At 37.0% G+C, this 24,843-nt stretch overlaps 1 protein-coding gene across 2 annotated transcripts; it reads left to right on the plus strand.

The window, feature by feature from the left end:
* The first annotated feature begins 1,748 nt into the window (after window positions 1-1,748).
* ZNF658 (zinc finger protein 658) lies at window positions 1,749-24,357 on the plus strand. 2 transcript variants are annotated; one of them, XM_033124137.1, is made up of 5 exons: window positions 1,749-1,870; window positions 4,033-4,091; window positions 13,334-13,460; window positions 13,750-13,845; window positions 20,513-24,357. In XM_033124137.1, exons 2-5 carry the CDS (start codon window positions 4,077-4,079, stop codon window positions 23,455-23,457), a joined length of 3,183 nt encoding a protein of 1,060 aa, XP_032980028.1. In that variant the 5' UTR covers window positions 1,749-1,870; window positions 4,033-4,076; the 3' UTR covers window positions 23,458-24,357. The 2 variants fall into 2 exon arrangements, with proteins under 2 accessions (XP_032980028.1, XP_032980029.1); XM_033124138.1 differs by lacking the exon at window positions 13,750-13,845.
* Window positions 24,358-24,843: the final 486 nt, after the last annotated feature.

A 24,843-nucleotide genomic window follows, 5' to 3' on the forward strand; every position in this document is an offset into this window, starting at 1 on the left:
TCTGTCATTGCTGGTGAGAATACAAAATGATACATTCACTTTTGGAAGACAGTGTGGCGGTTTCTTATAAAATTAAACCTAGTCTCTACTATACAATCTAGCAATGCAATCCTTGATATTTACTCAATTGATTTGAAAAATTATGTTCATACAAAAGCCTGCAGAAAATGTTTATAGCTTTATTCACAGTTGCAAACACATGGAAGCAATCAAGATGTCCTTCAATAGATGAGTGAATAAACAAACTGTGTACATCCATACAACAGAATGTTATCCAACGACAAAAAATGATCTATCAAGCCACAAAAAGACATGAAGAAAACTTAAATGCATATTTTAAGTGAAAGAAGCTAGTCTAAAAAGGCTCCTTACTATATCGTTCTAACTATATGACATTCTGGAAAAGGTAAAATTATTGAGACAGTAAAAAGATGAGTGGCTGCCAGGAGTTCAGTATGGGAGAGCAAGAGGGCAGATGTCGAATAGACAGAGCAATGGAGATTTTTAGGGCAGTGAAACTATTTGTATGATAATGGACTGCTGGACATTACACCAGATGATATTATGCATTAGGTAAAACCAATAAAACTGTACAACACAGAGTGACTACCAATGTAAACTAGTTTGGACTTTAGCTAGTTATAATATATCATTCCTTAATTGTATAAAATGTACCACACTAAAGTAAGATGATAATAACAGGAGACACTATGCATGGGGTGACAAAAGGAGGTATATATGGGGACTCTGTACTTTCTGCTCATTTATGCTTAAAATTGCTCTAAAAAAGTTTCCTAGAAAGAAAACCTATGTTATTGTGTCCACATGTCTCTAATTTGAAGTGTGCACACATTAAGTTTCAAGGAAAGTTTACCTATGGAAATGCAAAATTGATACAACGATAATTTTCTTATTTGGGGTTGTATGTGTTTTCACATGTGTAATTTGAACATCTAGATTATTGCCTCCTCACCAGCAGCCTGCCGGTCACAGATGTCAGTTACTCTTTTATGTTAATGGTGGCACCATTTTGTAGTACCTGTTCTATTTCACAGCTGTGAAAGAGATAGTTGTACCTTTACTACTCTTTCATAGGCAGTAGGGGGCAATAAACTCCCTAACCTCTCTCCATCCCTCCACATCCCAAGTCCTTTACTATGTATTAAAAAGAAATTCAAACACTCTGAATAGTAGAAATAGTAAAATAAGTATCTTATACACATGTTAAATAGATTTAATGATTCTTAACTTGTTGCCATATTTGTTTTCCCTAATTGTTTTGCTTAATTTTTAAAAAGTAAATCACAAACACATGATTTCACAATTGTACATATTAGTATATATCTTTAAAAAATAACAATTTCCTACATCATCCAAATATTATCGCACTTTCCAAGGTAATGGTTAATTTTCCATAATATTTCCAATATCTAGTTCATATTTATGTTTCCCCAATTGTTGTCTCTTGCAGCTGTTGTTTTTCCAACCAGGATCCCATTGAGAAGCACGCTTTGCAATGCGTTGTTAGTTCCAAAATTAAAGTTTAACCGCAAACCTCTGGGGATCCAGGAAAGTTTCCAGGGGTCAGGTCCAATTGTCAAGTCTTCCAACTAGCTAACGAAGTGGAATCGCTTCAAAAATTACTTCCTGCGGTCTCAACATTTCATGGGAAATGTAGTTTTCAAAGTGTGGGCCTACAGCACAGCCCTCTGGGAACGGGTCTTCGGCGCTCGCTCTGCGCATGTGCACACGAGTATCGCCTCCTCCCGTCAGTTCACTCCCTGTGGAGATGCGGTGTCGGCGTCGCTGGGTCTGTGCAGGAGCAGAGGCTGCAAACCCGGAGTGAGAGCACTGGACCCCTGCGGGTCAGGTAGGCTGGTGTCTGGGTCACGGGAGGGGCACGTCCCGGGGACCACCAGGCGGGCCCACCCCTCCCCCAGCCCCTGTTCGTGCGGGGTTGGCCCTGCCGGCCCCCGCGGCGCACTGGGCCTGAGCCCTGGTCAGGAGAAGGTGCTCAGTGAGGCCGGGTGCGGGGGTGCAGGCGGCGGGAGTGGAATGTACCTTTACTATCAGGCTACTCATCGTAGTTAGCATAGTTATTCTGAGACTTAGATAAGGTGTCGTCTGCAAAACATTTTGTCAAACGCTTGTAATCACTGTGTAAGCTGCTAGCAAAAGACACTCTGTTCCCTTCGTTTATTTTATTTAACTCTCACAACAAGCTTGTTGGTCTGTATACACATGCCATTTCCCAAAGTGAAAAGACTTTCGTGGGGTGGACTGACATACCCCAAGGGCACAAGCTGGTGGGTGAGAGAGTAGGACGCAAATACAGAGTTCCCTCCCCATCTCTTGTTCTTCCCAATGTCCTCCCTGCCCCAAACCCAGAGTAGCAAACTTTGGAGCACTTAGGAAGGTAGCCTGTCCCCAAATTCCCAGAGATGATTGTGAAGTAAATGCAGACAGAATCTTACCACGTGGTAAACACATCCTGGGATTTGTGGGTTTTCTCCAGTGCCCCTGGGTGGGACTGTGAGGCTCTTGCACCTTCCTGCACTGTCCAGGCTGTCTCCATCCCGAGGCCCAGTCTACAGTAAAAAGAAAGGAGATGAATTTAATTTTACTGGTGTATTTAATTCAGTACATTCAAAATCCTGTTTTAACTCGTGGCACTAGCCACACTTCTGGTGGAGCAGCTGCATGCAGGTAAGGGGTACAGTGCTGCAGAGTCCAGTTTTCGTGAATTCCAAAAGGGTCAGGTTTTGAGTGTTAGATGAAGGTTTCAAATGAACTGAATTTGTTTCTCAGGCTCAGGTCCCAGCCCCTCTGGAGCAAAGTAACTCTTTTAAGTCAGGAAAGAGGGAGGAGCCCCAGGAATAGCTGCCACTTGGAGAAACAGCTCTTCTGACAGACTCCTCACCAGACCTTTAGAGTAGAGGCAGAAGTGTCTAGAAAGGAGCAGGTCCTGATTTGCTCCCTGGGTAGCCTGAGTCAGACTTGGGGATGTCACCACACCCAGAAGCCATCACAGACTGTGTGACAATGGATACTGTGGACAAACTTGCAAAAGGTAGTAACCTGGCGTTGATGGGATGGGTGCCTGTCAGGCTGCACAAGAAAAGGCACCTGACTGGATGGCTGGTGAGGACTGATGTCCAGGGAAGGTGTAAGCAGCCAGAGCTGACGAGATCCTAAAGAGCACTGTTTCCTGTGTTCTGCCCTCACTCTTTCCTGCTTCTGAGCTGCTCTCACACTATGTCCATCACCTCATGTGGTATCTAGAGTTACGCTCATGCTCCCTCTTTCCTGAACATAGAGTTAATAGAATGAGCGTAGAAGAAGGGTTTTCTGTATCGGACACTTGGAAGCCCAAAAATATTGGGTCCGAAATGAATGATTTTTGTAGAGTCACCCAAGGGCAGAACCAAAGGAGCAGCACAGGGTTGTTTACTCACCCAGGTAAGTACTATAAACATATTATCAAAAGATGTCTTAGAAACTGCAACCAATTTAGAACAAAAACTTAAAAAATATATTTCTTGCATCAATATCCCATCTTTATTTCAGTTTTCTGGGGAAACTCTAACTCAAGGTGTAAAGACAATAAAAAGTTGATTAACAATCCAGCCAGAGTTGTTTTTGCCATTAGTATTAATGAAGGTAAGGGGACCTCTGGCGGACCTGAATTTTGTTTGACCAATCCCCTGTTTTACTTACATTTTTAATTTTTTTTTTTTTTAATTAGTCAGAAGGGGGCATCAATTGTGAATTCCTTGACAAAAAGCAGTTAACCTCACTCGGTGAAAATGCAAGGTGTAGCCCACATGATCATACCAGAGATACACATGATCAGGTGGTGCTCCCTCTGTGTGCTTCTTCCTGTTCCTTCCTGTTCAAGAATGTCAAAGGAACGTGCTCCCACAGGGAAGCTTTTCCTCCAGTTGGTGTTATGAGATTTGTAGGCAGGTGAATGTAAGAGTTGTAAGGAAGACTAGCTTTCTCATGACTCCATTTCTGTTTCCTCTTCCCTAGTGGAACCTTTGCAGTTCCTTACCTTCTTCCAGGACCAGCAGAAAATGAACATAGTTCGGGTGAGTTCAGTTTTTAATACCTGTTTATTTTGCAATGAATTTCATAAAGGCTTAAGTGTCTCTGTGTTAACATGGAAAAGTAGAAACAGAAAAGGATCAGATGCATTCAGAGAATTTGTAGAAATAGAGATGAACAGCAGAGCAAAGGTGGCATGACGGTATGTGCGGATTCTGTGATCCTACAAATTTACCAATTGGCGCTCCAAATTTACTTCTGAGATTTTTGATGTCCTTCAGTGTCAGAAAATACTTCTTTAAAGGCTGACATTGGTGAGAAGATAAAGCAAACTTTTCCTTATAGAATGTAAAGACAATTGAAGATAAAAAATATCTTTGTTAATTTCAAGTAGGTGCTTTAGTTAACAACTTTCCATTAATAACCCTAAAATAATATAAAACTTTGCCTTTACTTGTACTGCAATAAAAATAGAAGACTTAATGCTAAATATCAATAGTATTTTTCAGGAATCCCATCCCAGTTGAATTAAGACATTTTTTGATGAATCAACTGAATATCCTTAAAATTACCCTGCATAAATATTTTAAGTACCTATGATATTCAGGTTGCTCAGCAGACATTTAAAAATTCTATTCTTTTTCAAATATTTCAACACTTCTCATTCATACTTGCAACATCTGCATGATGCCTTGGTTTCTCTCCCATTTGCCTGTGATCTTATTATCAGAGACTTGATTATAATCAAATGCATTGGGTGTTGTCTAATCCTTTCCTTACTTGACTTTTCTGTATCACTTGCCTCTACTTCTCTTTTTCTTCTGGAACATTTCTGTTAGTGTCTGTGACACCCTCCACTGGCCCTGTCCTTCCCCTGCTACTATCTTCATGGAGTCATTTTCTCTCTGTTGTCCTTTCACATGGCTGATCCCCAGTTTCCATCCTTGGCCCCTTAATCTTCTCTATTTTCCTGTACTGATTTCATCCTCTCTCATTTTTTTAAAAACAGCTCTATTGAGATTCACTTCATGTAATGCCATTCACCCATGTGAAGTGTAAAATTCAATGATTTTTGTAAAGTGTATTCACAAATATGTACAAACGTCACCACAGTCAATTTATAGCATTTTTCATCACCTTAAAAAGCAACTCTGTAAACTTAACTATACTGTCCCATTATGCCACTTCCCCCTCCCAAACCTCAAGCAACCACTAATCTACTTTCTGTCTGTAGATTTGCTGAACTACTTTTTATATTATTTCATGTAGGGAAGTTTTGCCTTTGACGCATTATGTTTTTATTTATTTATGAAGGTTTTAATTTTCACATTTTTGCTGGGTATCGCATTCTTGGTTGACAACCTTTTCCTTTCAGCACTTAGACTATGTCATCCCACTGCCTCCTGTCCTTCATAGTTTCTGATTAGTAATCAGCTGTTGCTAATATTGTACATGATGTCACTTCTTTCTTGCTGCTTTCAAGATTGTCTGTTTGTCTTTTTGACAGTTTGATTATCATGTTGCCACGTGTGGCTGTCTTACTTCAAGTTTATCCCGCTTGAAGTGTTGAGTTTTTTGGATGTGTAGATTAATGCTTTTCATCAAATTTGGAGACTTCTTGGCCATTATTTCTTTAAATAGTCCTTCAATCTCTTTCTTTTCTCTGTCTGGGACTCTCATTATGTATATATTTGTAAACTTGATGCTATCCCATAATTATCTTTTATCACTAATTTTTCTTTCTGTTTCTCACACTGCATACTTTCAGTGGACATCGTACAGTTTGTTCATTCTTTCACCTGCTCAAATCTGATGTTGAACTCCTTTAATGAAAGTTTTGTTTCAGTTATTGTACTTTTCAACTCTTGAGTTTCTATTTGGTTCCATTTTAATGTATATCTCTTTATTGATTCTCTATTTAGTGAAATATTTTTCTTGTACTTTCCTTTATTCCTTAGATATCCTTTCCTCGAGATCAACTTCTTTGACCATATTTGAAACAGCTTATATAAAGTCATTGCCTAGGAAGTCCAACATCTGCTTTCTTAGGAGCAGTTTCTATTGATAACACTTTTTCCTGCATGTGAGCCTTACTTTCTTGTTTTTTTTTTTCCTTGTGCAGCATTTTGTTGTTGTTGATAATTGGACATTTTAAATAAAATTATGTGGCAACTTTAGAAATCAGAATCTCTCTCCTCCACAGCAGTCATTCTTGAAATTTATTTGTTTAGTGATTTTTCTGAGCTAATTTCATAGAGCCTGTGTTTCTTGTGATCTGTAGCAGTTGAAGTCTCTTCAGAAATTTCCTTCAATACCTGGAATCAGTAAGTCTCCCATCTTTGCTCTGTGTTTGTCAGGACATTCCTTCAACAGTCAGTAAGGTAGATTACAAATCTGCAGTGGCCTTTACTTCTTATACCAAACCTCATGGTCACTTAGAGGTGACACATGTTTCCTGAGCATGGTCTCAGCCCTGGGCTTATGCATAGCTCTATGCATGTATGTAGCCTTCTAGACTCTCAGAAATATATAAGAGCTTTTCAAACTCTTTATTAACATTCCATTCCCCAGCATTTTGTTTTAAGCTTCTTGATTATGCCATTTTTTGCCCCTGCTGTTATCTACCATCTCAGGTAGCTACTAAGTTAAACAAATGCCTTTAAATGTGTTGACAAATGCTTCTGAGGATAAGGATTTTCACACATACTATGTGAGTTCCAAGTTAGCTCAAATAAAGACATCTTTGTAAGTAGAATCTTTCAGAGAACCACCAAACAGGCCAAATGATGATAGTTTTCTGGGAATGAGGCTGTAATAGAACTTGAACCCAGTTCTGCCCCTCCTGCTGGCTGCAGACTACTGCAGAGTTTTAGAGAGAGTTATGGGAACAGGGTAAATTAAAAGGATACGGTATCACTGTTTTTACTGTGATTCAGTGATTTTCTTGCATATTTCCACAGATTGTTTGTGTTAACTTTTATAATTTTTTTCAATTTTTTTTATTGTTTTTGTACAGGAGAGAATTTTCTGGGATCCCTACTTCTTTCTTAGAAAGAACACTTTCTTTCTTTCTCTCTTTCTTTCTCTCTTTCTCTCTCTCTCTCTCTCTCTCTCTCTCTCTCTCTCTCTCTCTCTCTCTCTCTCTGTTTCAGGTGTACAAAAAATTTACACCCCTCACAAAGTGGTAACTCCCCTCCCCCAAACTACTACTTGGCCATAAAGAATAATGACATCTTACCATTTGCAACAATACAGATGGACCTAGAGATTATGCTAAGTGAAATAGGTCAGACAGAGAAAGACAAATACTATATGATCTCACTTATATGTGGAACCTAATAGAACAGAATAAATGAGCAAACTAAACAAAAATAGACTCAGAGATATAGAGGAAAAACCTCATGGTTTCTAGATGGGAGGGGGTGGAAATTAGAAAGTCAAAATATTGCCGTGAGGATACGAAAGACAGTTTGGGGACTATAATCAATAATGTTGTAAAGATTTTGTAGGGTATCCGATGGGCGCTTATTAGGGAGACCACTTCATGGACTGTGTACATGCCTGACCACTGCACTGTACACCTGAAGCTTAAGCTGAATAATATCGAATGTCAACATTTTCACTTCCATCACTTGTTAGCATAATTTCTTTTAATCCATCTGATTTTTATTAAACCAGATATTAAAGAGGATGGAAAAAATGAAAAAAGAACAGTGCTACTTTTCTGACTAATTTTTTAGTTTTGAAAAATAAAAACTGCCAGTTAAATTTTCTTTATTTTTTTTAGATCAAAATAAATTTAATCAGAGGTGTTCCTGTTCTTTTATTCATTTGTTTAGTTCCCTGCTACTAGCACTGAGCTTCACACAGAGAAGATATTCAATCAGGAATACTGAAGACTTGAATGAATGTATCATTGAATACGTAACACTGCAAAATTACTTGTTTTTGTACCCTTATCTCTTGCTCTATTTTTATTTATTTATTTATTCATTCATTATTTATTTATTTTATAAGAACACTTAACATGAGATCTATTCTCAAACAATTTTTGCGTGTACAATTTAGTATTGTTAACTTATCTGTACAATGTTGTACAACAGATCTCCAGAATTAATATTCTGCTCAAATGAAATGTTTTTGTTTCTTTTAAATTTCTTTTTCTGAGATTTGATTGTTAGTATATAGGAATGGACTTTGGTACGTTGGTTTTGTAGCCAGCAACTGTACTGTATTTGTTTATTGTTCCTAATAGCTTTTTGGTGGAGTCTTTAGGGTTTTCCATATATATAGCATCATGTCATCTGCAAAAAGTGACAATTTAACCTCTTCATTCCCAATTTGGATGCCTGTTTCTTTCTCTTTGGTTGCTCTGGCTAGGACTTCCAATACTATGTAGAAAAGCAGAGGTGATAGGGGACAGCCCTGTTGTGTTCCTGAACGTAGATCAAAGGACTTCAGTTTTTCACCGTTAACTATGATATTAGCTGAGGGTTTGTCATATATGGCCTTTATTATGTTAAGCCATTTTCCTTCTATATCCATTTTATTGTTTTAATCATAAATACATGTTGTATCTTGTCAAATGCTTTTTCTGCATCTATTGATACATTCATATGATTTTTGTCCTTTATTTTTTTTATGTGATGTATCACATTGATGGATTTGTGTATGCTGAACCATCCTTGTGTGCCTGGGATAAACCCCACTTTGTCGTGATACATAATCTTTTTAATGCATTGTTGCAGAATTTGCTAGAATTTTGTTTAGGATTTTTGCATCTGTATTCATCAGAGATATTGGTTTGTGGTTTTCTTTTTTTCTGTTGCCCTACCAGGTTTTGGTATTAGGGTAATGTTGGCCTCATAAAATGAGTTAGGGAGTATTGTCTCTTCTTCAGTTTTTTGGAAGAATGTGTAGGACAGGTATTAGATCCTCTTTGAATGTTTGGTAGAATTCACTAGTGAGGCTATCTGGTCCCAGACTTTTGCTTTTGGGACGGTTTGGATGACTGATTCAATTTCCTTATAGTTGATCGGTCTATTTAGGTTTTCCAATTCCTCATGATTCAGCCTAGGAAGGCTCTATGTTTCTAAGAACTTGTCCATTTCTTCTAGGTTATTGAATTTGATGGTATATAGTCCTCATAGTATTCTTGGATGATCCTTTGTATTTCTGTGGCATCCGTGGTAACTTCCCCTCTTTTATTTCTGATTTTATTTGTGTTTTTTCTCTTTTTATGTTAGTAAGTCTAGCCAAGGGTTTGTCAATTTTATTAATCTTTTCAAAGAACCAGTCTTTGTTGCTTTAATTTTTTTTCTATTGTCTTTTTGTTCTCTATTTCATTTAGTTCTGCTCTGATTTTTATTATTTTCTTCCTTCTGCTGACTTTGGGTTTCATTTGTTCTTATTTTTTTAGTTCTATAAGGTGTAATGTGAGGTTATTTATCTGGGATTTTTCTTCTTTCTTGAGATAGGCCTGTAATAATGTAAATTTCCATCTTAAAACTGCTTTCACTGCATCCCAAAAATTTTGGTAGGATGTATTTTCATTGTCATTTGTTTCTATGTATCTTTTGATCTCTTACTTCTTGGACCCAGTTGTTCTTTAAAAGTATGTTGTTTAATCTCCACATATTTGTGGTTTTTCCTGCTTTGTTTTTGCAGTTGATATCCAATTTGTGATCAGAGAATATGCTTCGTATGATTTCAGTCTTCTTAAATTTGCTGAAGCTAGTTTTATGTCCCAATATATGGTCTATCCTTGAGAATGTTCCATGTACACTAGAAAAAAATGTATAGTCTGATATTTTAGGATGAAGTGCTCTATAAATGTCAATTATGTCCATTTCATCTAATGTGACATTTAGGGCTGCTATTTCGTTATTTATTTTCTGTTTGGATGATCCATCCATACTTGTCAACGATGTATTTAGGTCCCCTACAATAATTGTGTTTGGTCAATTTCTCCCTTTAGTTTTGTTAGTAGTTGCTTGGTATATTTTGGTGCTCCCTGATTGGGGGCATAAATACTGATGACGGTTTTGTCTTCTTGTTTTATAGTTCTCTTTATCATTATGAAATATCCATCTTTGTCTCTTGTTACCTTTTTTATCCCGAAGTCTGTTTCATCTGAAAACTGATATCCTGGAGTCTGATATCATTATGGCTACACCTCCTTTTCTCTGGGTACCATTTGCTTGGAGTGTCAATTTCCACCCTTTTACTTTGAGTCTGTATTTGTCCTTGTAGCTGAGATGTGTCTCTTGGAGGTAGCATGTGGTTGGGTTTAGTTTTTAGATCCAATCTGCTACTCTGTGCCTTTTTATTGGTAAGCTCAGTCCATTTACATTTAGGGTGGTTAATGATATATGAGAATTTCCTATCATTCTATCTCTGGTTTTCTGGTAGGATGGTGTCTCCATTGTTTCTTTGCCTTTTTGTTGTTGTCTGTTAGTTCAGTGTGGTTGTATTCTATGATTTTTCCCTCTGTTTCTTTTTTTATGTTATATATTTCAGTTCTGGATTTTTTTGAGTGGTTACCATTAAGTTTATGTTAAAGAAAGTTTCGTATTTAGAGTATTCCGCTTTTCAGTATGCTTACTTTCACCATTCCCTTGTGCCGGTTCAGACCTTTACTCTCTCCCTTTTTATGTTTTTGTTGTCACAAATTATCCCTATTTATGCTATGAGTTGATTTCTGTGCTGCAGTAGCAAGTTGTTGTTTTCCTCTTTCTTTAAGTATTTTTTCTTCCTTCTTTACCATGTATGTCATGTTTAAGTGTATAGTGTCCTATTTGGTGTAGGGGTTGCCATTTCCTGGTTCTGTCTGTAATTCTATTCATGGTTTGTATTATTTTGCTTTTTTGTTTCAGGTCGAATAGCCTCCTTCAGTATTTCTTGTAGTGCAGGTCATGTGTTAGAAAATTCCCTCAATTCTGTATGTCTGGAAAGGTCTTTATGCCTTCTTCATATATAAAGGATATCTTTGCTGGATATATTATTTTGGGCTCATAATTTCTCTCTTTCAATGGTTTAAATATTTGATTCCACTCCCTCCTGGCTTGTAGAGTTTCTGCTGAAAAATCTGTTGGTAATCTAATGGGCTTTCCTTTGTAGGTTACTGTCTTCACTTGCTGCCTTGAGGATTCTTTCTTTGTCGTTAATTTTTTACAGTGTGTGCCTTGGAGAAGGCCTATTGGGATTGAGGTAATTAGGTATCCTATTTGTTCTTGGATTCAAGGATCCAGTTCTTTCCACAAGTTTGGGAAGTTGTCATCAACTGTTTGTTTGAATATACCCTCTGTTTGCTTCTTCCTTTCTTCTCCTTCTGGTATGTCCATTATTCTTATATTGCTCTTTCTGATGGAGTCAGAAAGTTCTTCTAGAATTGCTTCATTTCTTTTAAGTCTCAAGTCTCTTTCTTCTTCCAGCCATGTCATTTCCAGATTTCTATATTTGATGTCACTGATTCTTTCGTCCATCTGGTCAACTCTACTACCTAACCTGGCTATTTCATTCTTCATTTCTTTTATTGAGTTCTTAATCTCCATAAATTCCAATTTTTTTTTTTTAAATTTCAATCTCTTTGGTAAAATGTTCATTTTGTTCTTTGATTATGTTTCTGAGTTCATTAAACTGTCTGTATTTTCTTGCATCTCGTTGAGTTTTTTCAGAACTGCAGTCTTGAATTCTCTGTCATTTAAGTCACATATTTCCCTACCTTTAAGTTCCTTTTCTGGAGACTTTTCACTTTCTTTCTGAGCTGCCTTGTTACCTCGATTATTCATGGCAATTAATGAATTACTGTTTCCCTTCCTGGGCATCTACAGGGGTAGGTTCCGCAGCAGGTTGATAGAAAGAGGTCTTTCTTTTGTTTTCCAGTAGGTGTTGGTAGAATGTTTTATTTTCTCTCCGACTGCAGCCTTTTATATTCTCTCACACTGTAGTGTTATATTATCTCTGCACTGTTCTGGCTTCTCACACAATGTGGGGATTCCCTGGAAGACAGGCTTCTCCTCTGTGAACAGGTCGCCTGGGTCACAGGGCAGCCCCTCCATGGGGGGATGTGGAGAGCTTCTGAAGTTCCAAAGCTCTTCCTGTGTCAGTTTCAGAGCCTGTGTGTCTCAGAGGCTCTGTTTACTCCTGCAGGGATCCACCCAGATAGTCAAGTGAAACTTTATACCCCATGAACAGCAACTCCACATTTCTCCCCTCTCTCAGTCTCTTTGAAGTCTTTTGTTGTGAAAACTTTCCCTTTTCTCAGTTTCCAAGACTATATGCTCTCATGGTCTATTATTACTTTTTAAAAAAGTTTTTTCCTGGCTTTGTGACCTGTACATTTTCTGCCCACTCTTTAATATCGACGGTCCCTCCAATGCTGGTTTTGGTACTTTTCTTTCCTCACTCCCAATGGGCTCAAGTTGCTGTCTGATGCCTCTGATACCTTCAGTTACCTCCTAAATTGCTCCTAACTCCTTAATGCTTGTCTTCATCCTGGACTTCCCCTCTGTGTTATACAACCGTGTGTGTGCTAGTTTAAGGGACAGTTCCAGCTTCATGTTCCACAGACATTCAGTAGCAACATGACCAGATCTATCTCACTAAAAATTCTGAGTTTTTTCCTTTTGTGTCCCCAAAGCCAGTATTTGACCCCAGCATTGAATAAGCTGCTCAAGTTGCTAGACTGGGTAGCTATGTAAAGATAGTTACCACATTGGTTGCTGCTTCTGCTCCGTGATTCCATCCCTACCCTTATACCCTTTGCTATTACTTCAGTATATACATTTCTCTTATACAGGTCTCTCTGAATCCAACTCCTTGGTAAATTGTGCTTTGCTCTTCATAAGCTCTAGATTTATATTTGTTTATATATATATATTTAGACCATAGTTCAGCCATGTATGTTATCACCACAGCTTCCATGTATCTCTTCCTTGGCTCCCATCATTTATGGTAATGGTGTCCATGGAGGGATTGAATGTCCTAGAATTCTCTAGGACAGTCCCTTGAGATGTAGAAGAAGAGTTGTAGGAAGTCTCTTTTTACTGAAATTTTCTTGTCTTAAAAAAACTACAATTCATAAATACATGTAAGTTATGGTGCATTAAAAAGCATTTCTAACTAATTGAGTAACTCCAAAATTCAAGATAAATTAGGTGAAAACATAGACATCCTTGTATTTATTTGTTTTAGAACCTTAAGCGTAAATACAAAAATAGTAGTTCTCAAAGGTATTTCTCCTCTCACATAATTCTGAACTTTTGAACAAAATGTATTATCTCAGGGATCAGTGTCATTTGAAGATGTGACTGTGGAGTTCACCCAGGAGGAGTGGCAGCGCCTGGGCCCTGCTCAGCGGGCCCTCTACAGAGACGTGATGCTGGAGATCTACAGCCACCTCGTCTCCGTGGGTGAGCAGACCTGACCTCCTCACTCCCTCTGAATACAATTCCTTTTTTTAAAATTATCAAAGGACATGCACCCTTTATGGAGAGTAATGTTGTACAGGCTTTTGGTTAAGAGGCCTAGGTAGCTGAAACCGTTAGTGAAATAGAAATGGTGTTTGCATCATTAGTTTCCCCTTGAAAACAGCAAGTGGGTGCTTTCATTTTGCTGTTGCTGCTGTATCTTTCAACACCTTCAGAAACTGTAAAGCCCGTGGATCTAGTCTACATATACCCTCATTTGTTACGTTCACAGGGTATTGCATTACCAAACCCCAGGTGATCTTCAAGTTGCAGCAAGGTGAAGAGCCCTGGTCATTAGAGAAAGAATTTCTAAACCAGAAGTACCCAGGTGAGTGAGCACAGACAGAAAGAAAGTCCAGGGGTAGTCAGACCTTAGAGGGAAACACTTTTGAAAGTTGTTTTACTATTTAAACAGCTTTATTGAGATGTAATTCACATATCACACAATTCACCCATTTAAGGTGTACAGTTCACTGGCTTTTAACATATTCATAGATATATGTAAACATCACTATAGTCAGTTTTCTTCACCTCAGAGAGAAACCCTGTATCTTTTAGCTATCACCTCCCTATCTCCTGTCCCCTCCAATCCGAGTAACTCTTGGTCTTCTGTCTCTATAGATTTGGCTATTCTGAACATTTCATGTAAATATAATTACACATTATGTGTTCTTTTGTATTCGTTTCTTTCACTTTGCATTACAAGGCTTATATTGTAGGATGTGTTAGTACTTTATCCTTTTAATTGTAAAGCAATATTTTATTGTCTGATATACCACATGTCTTTGTCCGTTCATCAGTTATTGGACATTTGGGATTCTACCTTTTGGCTGCTATTGAGTAATGCTGTTATAATCATTCATTTACAAGTTTTTGCATAGACATATGCTTTTGTTTCCCTTGAGTTCCTAGCTAAGAGTGGAATTGCTGGGTTACATGTTACCTCTGTGGAACTGCCAGACTCTTTTCAAAAGTTCTGTGCCATTTTACATTTGTAATGACAGCGTATGAGGGCTCTGATTCCACCATGTCTTCTCCAGCACTTATTATCTGACATTTTGACGGTAGCCATCCTGTGGATGTGAAGTGCTATGTCATTGAGGTTTTGATTTGCATTTCTGTGTTAGTCAGCTGGGTTGGCATACCAAAATACTGTAGTCTGGGTGGTTTAAATAACAGAAATTTATTTCTCACAGTTCTTGGGCCTGAAGGTCTAAAATCAAGGGACCAGCATGGTTGATTTCTGGTGAGGCCTGTCTTCCTAGCTCACCACGTCCTCAGATGGCCTTTCCTCTGTGCACACATGGAAAGAGAAAGAGCTCTGACGTCTCTTCCTATTTTTATAAGGACTTCAGTTCTGTACAATTAGGGCCCCACCTTTATGACCTCATTTAACCTTAATCACCTCCCTAAAGGTCTTATCTACAATTACAGTTACGTTGGGGGTTAGAGTTTCAAAATAAGAGTTTGGGTAAGACACAGTTTAGTCCATAACAATTTTCCTGATCATTGGTGAGGTCAAACATCTTTTCATATGCTTATTGGTCTTTGTCTAAAATAATAAACAATTCCAGGAATTTCAAAAGTTACATTTTCAATATAATTCCTTGAGCACAAAAGTAAAATCATCTTAAGTAAGTATTCTCACTGAAAGTTTTTGTTGTGAAGCCATTTTAACAGGGTGACATAAAGATTGATATAATTTAGATCAAGTGTATTTCCTGGTCACTAAATGTAAATGATTGGATCATACTGATAGGATAAAAAAGATATCACCAAATAGAAAGATTATAATAAAAAAATGACAATGTTATTAAGTCAATAAAAATAAAATAATTTAAGGTTTAGTATTCTATTACTCAGTTTTGAATTTTGGCATTATATTCATGAACTTAAAAGAAGGCCCTCTAATGAGCACAGGTTAACGTAAACCCTTAAGCATTTGAAACACTACATCAAAAATATATCAACAATCATAAAACACAAAATAATGGATTTCTAAGAACTTAAAATTCATTTGAATTAGGAGATCCTATACAGTAAGTCTTCCATTAACGTTGTCTATAGGTTCTTAAAAATTTACTAAGCAAAATTACCTATAATGAAACCATCATAATTGATATAAACAATGGTTACGTTCCTACCAAACTTTTACATAAAGAGCCAAAACACTGCTAACATTAAACATTAATTAAATGTGACCTATACATACATTTTAGAAAGATTAATCATTATTTTCCAACCCGCTTATGCCAGTTCAGCATGGCAGGTGGCCAGAACCTATCCCGGCAGCTCAGGACTGAAAGTGGGAACCCACGCTGGACAGGACGCCATTCCATCATAGGGTGCACTCACATACACCACACTCAGACTGGGTGCAATATAGACATGCCAGTTCACGTAACATGCACATCTTGGGGAGTGAGAGGAAACCAGAGTACCTGGAGAAAACCCACACAGACATGCCAGCTCCACATAGATCATGGCCCTTGCTGGGAATTGATTTTTCCCTCATCAATGTTGTCATGAAACGATGTTGAATGAAACAAAGTTATTTGAGGTCCTGCTGTATCTCATCTGATGAAATAAGAAGTACTGTGGATATTAAATAAGTATACCAATAGAGTATATAAATGATACTCGTATTAAAATGAAACATATATTTGTATATCTGTATTCTGAAATCAAAGGACAAGTCTTTCAAATTCCCATAGAATAATAAAATTGTGAAAATATAGTTTTAGTCTAAAGAGAAAATAATCCAACAAATTAAAATCACCACAAATAATATTCTCTTAACATAGTTTGATAATTCTAGAAATTAATGATAAAATGAGTAAACAAATAGATCGGAAAACCTTTAAAAATCATCTTTTAAACAATATATAACGAAAATTAATTCCAAAATTGCATGACATTTGTAACATAAAAAATTAATGTGCGTATTAGAAACCTTAGGATGTAGCTAAATTAGTGTACACAGGTAAATTTGTAGTCTCATGTTTATACTAATAAATAAAGCAAGAAGTATAATAAAAATGTACTAACAAAAGCAGAAGAATTTAAAAGTGAAATTAATAATAAACCTGAAAACTGAGAAATTGTAGAATGTTTCTTAGAATAAAACACAATAAAATGGATGAAACTTTAGTTAACCCTAACAAAGAAAAAACAGAAGAAACACTTTTATGTAAAAAATTCAAATGAGGATATATCTGTAAAGATTTAATGCAATATCAAACTAAATCCCATTCATAAAATAGAGTGAACTTATTCTACCAGACATAAAGGATTTATGTAAAGCTCTGAGTAGTGAAGTATAATGCAGCTGAGGAAGGGATAGTTTAATAAATTAGTGAAACAGAAAACTCAAGAAAAAACATATGCTTTATAGACAATTGGTCTTTGACAGATGGCACTATCCCCACAGAGCAGTGGGGAAAGAATTCTGAGGAAAACTAATGGATGAAAACAAAAAAATTGGATTCAGATGGGTTAATGACCTGATTTTCAAAGCAAAACTAGAAATAGTCTACATGATGATAAGAAAAACATGTTCGTGCTTAGGGAAGAAATTAGTAGGATATAAAGAGCCTTATCTAGGGGAAAGATGGAGTAAATATATTCCGTCCTACTTCACCCGTTAAGTTCAGTTTAAATATGGACTTATACATACAGTACAAATATACATACGTATACCATGGGTGCCAAAAAAATGTCTACACATTTTAAGCGATGTTATCTATGTATTACTTTTCAAAGTTGAATTGAATTACGGCAGCAATGTGTAGTATGATGTTTGCTCAAAATATGGAGTTAATCAAATGAATGCTAGTGTCACCATGAGACAGGCAGGACAGTCAAAGAAAATGGCAGAAGCATGGTTGTCATTCAAGGAGCGCAAGACCATTTTGAAGTGTTTGAAATTCGAGAACATTCTCCTAACTTAACACACCTTGACTTCTACCTATGGGAACCTTAAAGGATGTAGTGTACCCTAGAAAACCGGCTACACTGAAGGTACTTCAGGAAGAAATTGAAATGGCATACGCAGCGATACAAGTGGACACTTTATTCAATGTTGCTCAAGCCGTAGTTCGCCATAATCAGAAGAGTCTGGACGCTGATGGTAACCACTTTGAGCACCTCTTATAATTGCAGAAGTCACACATGACTTGTATTCATTTTTTCTTATTGGTATATATTGACTATTACAATTTTAATACAGTTTTTTCCTTTATTAAAATGTGGATACATTTTTTTGGCACCCTCTGTATGTGTGTATATGTATACACACTCACATACATACATATATGCATACATACGTGTGTGTGTGTGTGTGTGTGTGTGTGTGTGTATGTGTGTGTGGTAAGATTCTGAAAGATGGAAAGAAGAATGATGATGAGCTAGGGACCTGATGAAATACTGGGTGCCAGTAGGAGGCTTGTGGGGGCCTGATATCTCACCTCTGTGCAGTGTTAAAGTGACAACTTTCTTCTCCAACTCCCAGGGTGTCAATAGAGGTTTAGTGGGGAACCTGGACTTCTCTCCCAACTTGGCAGTGGGGAAGCTGCACCCCACTTCTCTTTGTATGGTTTCAGAGGAGGCTGGCTAAAACTGAACATTAACTTTGATAAAATCCAATTCTTTAATTTTCTCTAAGAACCATGGTTTTATTGTCCTGTCTAGAAACATTGAGCTCAAAGAGACACAGATGATTCCTATGTTTTCTAAAAATTTTTAAATTTCACAATTTATACTTTGTGATCTACTTGGTGTTAATTTTTATAGAAAGTATGAGGTGTATGTCAAGTTTAAATTTTTGAAGAGCGAGTCCAGTTATTCTAGCACCATATGTTAAAAAGATCATTTTTCCATTGAACAGCATTTGCAAGATCTTAGAAAACAGATAGGTATATTTACATATTTCTGCATACGAGTATGTATACATTTTAAATATATTCTGTATGTCTAAAATTGTATATTTCTGTGGCATACCTATTTTTTATTTATCTACATGTCTTATGCAAATAGCACATGAAATATTAGGTTGATGCAAAAGTAATTGCAGTTTAAAAGGTTAAAAATAATTGCAAAAACCACAGTTACTTTTACACCAACCTAATATATTATACTAGCTTATTAATTAATTTTTGAAATCAGGTAGTGTGTGTCCACCAACTTTCTTCTGTATCAGTTTTAAAATGAGCTTCTTGATATTTACAAAAAGCATGTTGGCATTTCAGCTGGGATTGCATTGAATTTATAGATCAAATTAAAGAAAATTGACATCTTAATATTATACACAGCCTTCCAATCCATAAATAACACATACCTCTGCATTTATTTAGCATTTCTTTGTTTCTTTCCTTATGATTTCTTTCATCAGTAGTTTTCAGGATAGAAATACCTCGTGTGTGTGTGTGTGTGTGTGTGTGTGTGTGTGTGTGTGTGTGTGTGTTTGCATTCGCATTCATGTGCATGCTATGGTAAATGATATTGTTTAACAAAGATAAACACCCTTGTTTTTTCCCCCAATCTTAGGGTTAAGGCATTTAGTTTCTCACTCTTAAGTATGATGTTAGCTTTTTGTAGATTCCTTTTATTAGGTTAATGAATGGATTTTTAATTTAGTGAAATATTTTTTTACCTTAATTTATATGATTGTGTGGTTTTAATTTTTTAGATTGTTTAGATGATGGATTACATTGATTAACTTTTGAATATTGCAACAGTTTGCATTCTTGGGATGAATCCCATTTGATCCTGATTTATATATTTTTATACATTGCTGTGTTCTTTTAGCTACTATTTTTCAGTATTTTTACATGTATGTCACAAGGGATATTGTTTTGGCCTGTAGGTTTTTGATTTTTTTCTTGAATTGTCTTTGTTTGGTTTTGCTTTGAGGATGATACAGGCCTTATAAAATGATTTAGGAAAAATTCCCTATCTTGTATTTTCATGAAGAGTTTTTGTAAAATTGATATTATTTCTTCTTTAAATGTTTGGTAGAATTCACTAGTTAATGCCACCTAGTCCTGGAACTGCTTTTTGAACTACATAGTGTTTTTGAGCATATATTCAATTTCTTAAATGGATCTATTAGGGTTATTTGTTTCTATATGAATGAGTTTGGTAGTTTATTGTTTTCAAAAAATGTATACATTTCATGTAAATTGTCAAAATTGTCAAAAACATGCCCATGCAGGTTTTATAGAATAGATAAGAATACATTTCCGGGTGGAATTTTGGCAGTGGCTGCTGTTACCATCTCCCAGAATGTCTTATGAATGGAAATTTCTCAAGATTCTTGATCTTTCCTATGAGCCTTGGTTTGGCTCATGGAGGGTAATTTTACAAGTGTGTAAAAATCCTTTATATCTTTGGTAGAACTGCCAAGAAGAGTGTTTCGTTTTTTGGGGGGTGAGGGTGAGGCTTGAGTAGGGTGGATATTGTCAAAAAATTTTTCTATTCTGTTAGACCACCTTTTTCTCAGATATTTGGTTAGAAGAAATAGGCTTTTTTGGAGCTCTTTTGTCTCTATTGTTAGCTTTGGATTGCAGGCTTCTCCAGCACTTGAGCACTGCATGTAAGATATATGGGAAACAGAAAGAAAATCTTGGAATTCTCTTCCATGTCATTTCTTAAGTCCAAGAGTCCACCTTCTTTCCATTTTGTAGCGTCTTTATTTGCTTGTCAAATTTTTTTCCCAGGGATTTCCAGTTGTTAGGTGGAAGACCTGGGAAGAATGGGGCTGCTTGATCTTGGCCAGCACTGGAAATAACACCTATGTTTTCTTTTCTTTTTTTTTAAACAACATGCATAGGAGGGAGAAAGGGAACGAAAGAGAGAGAAAGAGAGAGATTATGTGTGCATGAATTTTGGAAACATGACCAGAAACTATACAATACATGACAAGACATATGGCTATAAGCTCCTCTCAGTAAGAAATATAAGATTCTTATGATTGTTTTCTATTGTTGTCATTTTAGGATATTATGAAGTGGATGTCCACATTGAGAGGAACCAGGAAAAAGAAGAAAAACCACTGTGGCAAGTGATATTCAGTGATAAAAAAACATTGAGTAAAGAAGGGCAGAAAGTTTTAGGAAAACCAATTATTCTGGATATAACTCCAGATTTTTCAGGAAAAATGCCCTGTACATGTGACTCATGTAGAATGAATTTGCCTCTTGTTTCTGAATTACTTGTTAGTGATAGAAACTGTTCAAGAAAGAAGGCTGATTACATGAATGTACGTGAAAAGTTGCAGCTTGATATTAAACATGAGAAAGCTCATACTGGAGAGCAGTCTTACAAATACAATAAAAAGGTGAAAGCTCTCAGTCATAAGAAAGATCATCAGAAATTTCAAACTCTGGAGCATCCTGTGGAATGTACAGAACTTGGAAACGTTTTACATGATGAGACTATTGTCTGTGTTACAGCTCAGAATTGTCTAACAGGAGAGGAATCCTTCCAGGATAATGAACTTAGGAAAAACTGTGATAAAGCAACTGTATTTAACCAAATGAGAATTGGCATAAGAGAGGAAAGCTTTGATATTAATGAATGTGGGAGATCCTGTGACAAAAGCACCGCTGTGGAATACAGTAAAGTTCACAGGACTATGATAAACTATGAATGTAATGAAAGTGGAAATAACTTCAACAGGAATTCACCCTGCACTCAATCTCAGCAAACTGTTACAAGACAGGGTGCTTTTGAAAGGAGTAAATGTGAAGAGAATGTGAGCCAGAGCTCAGCCCATCTAGTACATCAGAAGACACAAACTGGAGATAAGTTTTGTGTTTTTAATGGATGTACAAATGCCTTCTGCCAGAAGTTAGACCTTAGAATACACCCGAGAACTCAGACAGAAGAGAAATTCTACCAATGTGGTAAATGTGGGGAATGTTTGCATCAAAATGTACTTCTCAGTGTGCATCAGGAAAGTGACACAGGAGAGAAGTCATTTGTAAGTAATGAATGCAGGAAATCCTTTCACAAGAAAGCACACCTCATTCAGCATCAGACGACCAGCTCAGGGGAGAAAACTTACAAATATGAGGAAAACATGAAATCTTTTTGTTCAAATTCACACACTATTCATTATCCTGCTACTCATATGGGGGTCAGTCTCTATGAATGTAATGAATGTAGGAAAACTGTCTGTCAGACATCAAACCTCAGTGAACACCTGACAGTTCTCACAAAGGAGAAACCTTATGATAAAAATGGATGTGGGAAATCTTACAAGAAGTCCACCCTCTTAGTACACCAGAGAACACAAACAGAGATGAAATCCTATCAAAGTAATAAATATAGGAAATCATTCTCCAGGATGGCACAGCTCAAAGAACATCAGAGAATTCACATAGTAGAGAAACCCTATGAATGTACTGAATGTGGGAAAACTTTCTGCAAGATATCACATCTTGGAACACATCAGAGAATTCATTCAGGTGAAAAACCTTATGAATGTATTGAATGTGGGAAAACTTTCTCTCACAAGACACACCTCACTGCACATCAGAGAATCCATACAGGGGAGAAACCCTATGAATGTAATGAATGTGGGAAAACTTTTGCTGATAATTCAACCCTTAGAGGACATCACAGAATTCACACAGGGGAGAAACCGTATAAATGTAATGAATGTGGGAGGTCTTTTGCCCATATATCTGTTCTCAGAGCACATCAAAGAATTCACACAGGGGAGAAACCTTATGAATGTAATGACTGTGGGAGGTCTTTTGCCCATAATTCAGCCCTCAGAGCACATCAAAGAATTCACACTGGTGAGAAACCCTATGAATGTAATGGCTGTGAGAAAACCTTTGCCCACAATTCAGCCCTCAGAGTACATCAGAGAATTCATACAGGGGAGAAACCATATGAATGTCATGACTGTGAAAAGACTTTTGCCCATAATTCAGCCCTCAGAGCACATCAGAAAACTCACACTGGGGAGAAACTCTATGAATGTATTGAATGTGGGAAAACTTTTTCCCAGAAGACACACCTCAGTACACATCAGAGAATTCATACAGGTGAAAAACCCTATGAATGTAGTGAATGTGGGAAAACCTTCTCCCAGAAATCATACCTCAGTGGACATGAGAGAATTCACAAAGGGGAAAAACCTTATGAATGTAATGAATGTGGGAAAACCTTTGTCTATAAAGCAGCCCTCATAGTCCATCAAAGAATTCACACAGGAGAGAAACCCTATGAATGTAGTGAATGTGGGAAAACTTTCTCCCAAAGGACACACCTGTGTGCTCATCAGAGAATTCACACTGGGGAGAAACCTTACGAATGTAGTGAGTGTGGGAAAACTTTCGCTGATAATTCAGCCCTCAGAGCACACCAGAGAATTCACACAGGGGAGAAACCCTATGAATGTAATGAATGTGGGAAAACTTTCTACAAGACATCACACCTTAGAGCTCATCTGAGGACTCGCACAGGGGAGAAACCCTATGAATGTAATGAATGTGGGAAAACTTTCTCCCAGAAGTCATATGTCAGTGCACATCAGAGAATTCATACAGGGGAGAAACCCTATGAATGTAGTATATGTGGGAAACCTTTTGCCCATAATTCAACACTCAGAGTACATCAGAGAATTCACACAGGTGTAAAATCCTATGAGTGTAATGAATGTGGGAAAACTTTCTCCCAAAAGTCACACCTTAGTGCACACCAGAGAATTCACACAGGAGAGAAACCCTATGAATGTAATGAATGTGGGAAAGCTTTTGCCCAAAATTCTACTCTCAGAGTACACCAGAGAATTCACACAGGGGAGAAACCCTATGAATGTACTGAATGTGGGAAGACTTTTGTCCGTAAGGCAGCCCTTAGAGTACATCACAACAGAATACACAGCAGAGAGAAAACCCTTGCATGTAATGAATCTGGGATGTCCTAAAGGATCTCATATAACAAACTGGAGAAGCTCATGGCACATAGACTGGCAAGTTGTTTCCTGTAAGTATTTCTTTTTGTGCTAGGCACATAGCTTGTCTAAATTTCCCAGTCCAGGTGGGTATGGTCATGGAATATAATGCTATTACATTTAAGGTAAGTCTGGCCTTACAGGTCACCTGATATTGTTCCTGTTTGTGTTATACTGAAATGGAAAAATTTCCATGGCGGACTTGGTTGCTGTGTAGTGAACATAGAACACAAGGTTAAAGAAGCTAGAGTATGAATAATTGGGTGAAACAGGATTCCCCACTAACATCTTCAACCAGGGAGTGAGTTAGTTTGTTTTTAAAGCAAGAATTAAGTTTGTACTCTGTTCAGCTCTTACAGATTTGGATCAGTTATATAGCTTAGGCAACTGTCTGTTAGAGTGGGATGAAATTCTATAAAAATAATAAATGTCAAAAGACCTATCAGAATTCAAGTTACCACTGTACATCAGAGACTGCGCATGAGGAAGAAAACTTCTGTCCATGTGCTGAATAATCACAAGCCTTCATTAAAAATCAGAGAACTCTCAGGGGAAAACACAAAGCCTTTACTGCCAAGTGAACTTGATTAAACATGAAATAAGATTAGACTAAAATTTTATATTTTGATAACTATAATTTTTGAACACATACTGAGTTTGCATCAGATAATTTTTTTCTGAGGCAATGTGTCAGTTTAAGAGTTAAAGATAAATTCTTCACTGAGAACTGATGTACCAAAAGTTGTGATGTATATGTACTATTAAGTTGTATAGAAAATATAGAAGAAAATATTTACCTATGCACAAACACTGGAATGTGAAGTTTTAAAGATGGAAGAATAACGTGAACTCTGGACAACACCAATAAATATTTGTGACTAGTCTCTGAGCTATGTGGTACATCCGTATGAGTATGTAACAGATTTTATTACTACTAGTAGGAGGCAGTAGCCAAACCTGCTCTGGACCTGTTCACTTTTTTTTTTTTTTTTTTTGAGTGACAGTCTATGTGCTTCTTCTGTTGGCTTTCCTCAGCTTGATGCTGTTAGACTTTGGTCTCCTGCTTATGTCTGAATATTAGTCTGGCCCTGTTTTTCCAGGAGCTTGTTGATCCATGAGATTTCTCAAGGATTCTTGTGTGTGCGTGCGTGCATGCATGCATGCGTGTGTGTAGGGTAATTCTCACATGCTCATTTGGCCTTCATTTTATGCCATCTTGTGGTTTATGTTGTGCTAATTAAAAAGCAGGTAGCCTGAGCTTCCTGTGTAGGATCTTTTCCCAAACCCATGGTGCTTGCTCACACTGCAGCATTGCAAACCAGTTAATTTCTCCCTTCTTGGATAGCAGGTTTTAGAATT

The sequence above is a fragment of the Rhinolophus ferrumequinum genome, chromosome 12 (genome assembly GCF_004115265.2).
Source record: "Rhinolophus ferrumequinum isolate MPI-CBG mRhiFer1 chromosome 12, mRhiFer1_v1.p, whole genome shotgun sequence".
Lineage (NCBI taxonomy): Eukaryota > Metazoa > Chordata > Mammalia > Chiroptera > Rhinolophidae > Rhinolophus > Rhinolophus ferrumequinum.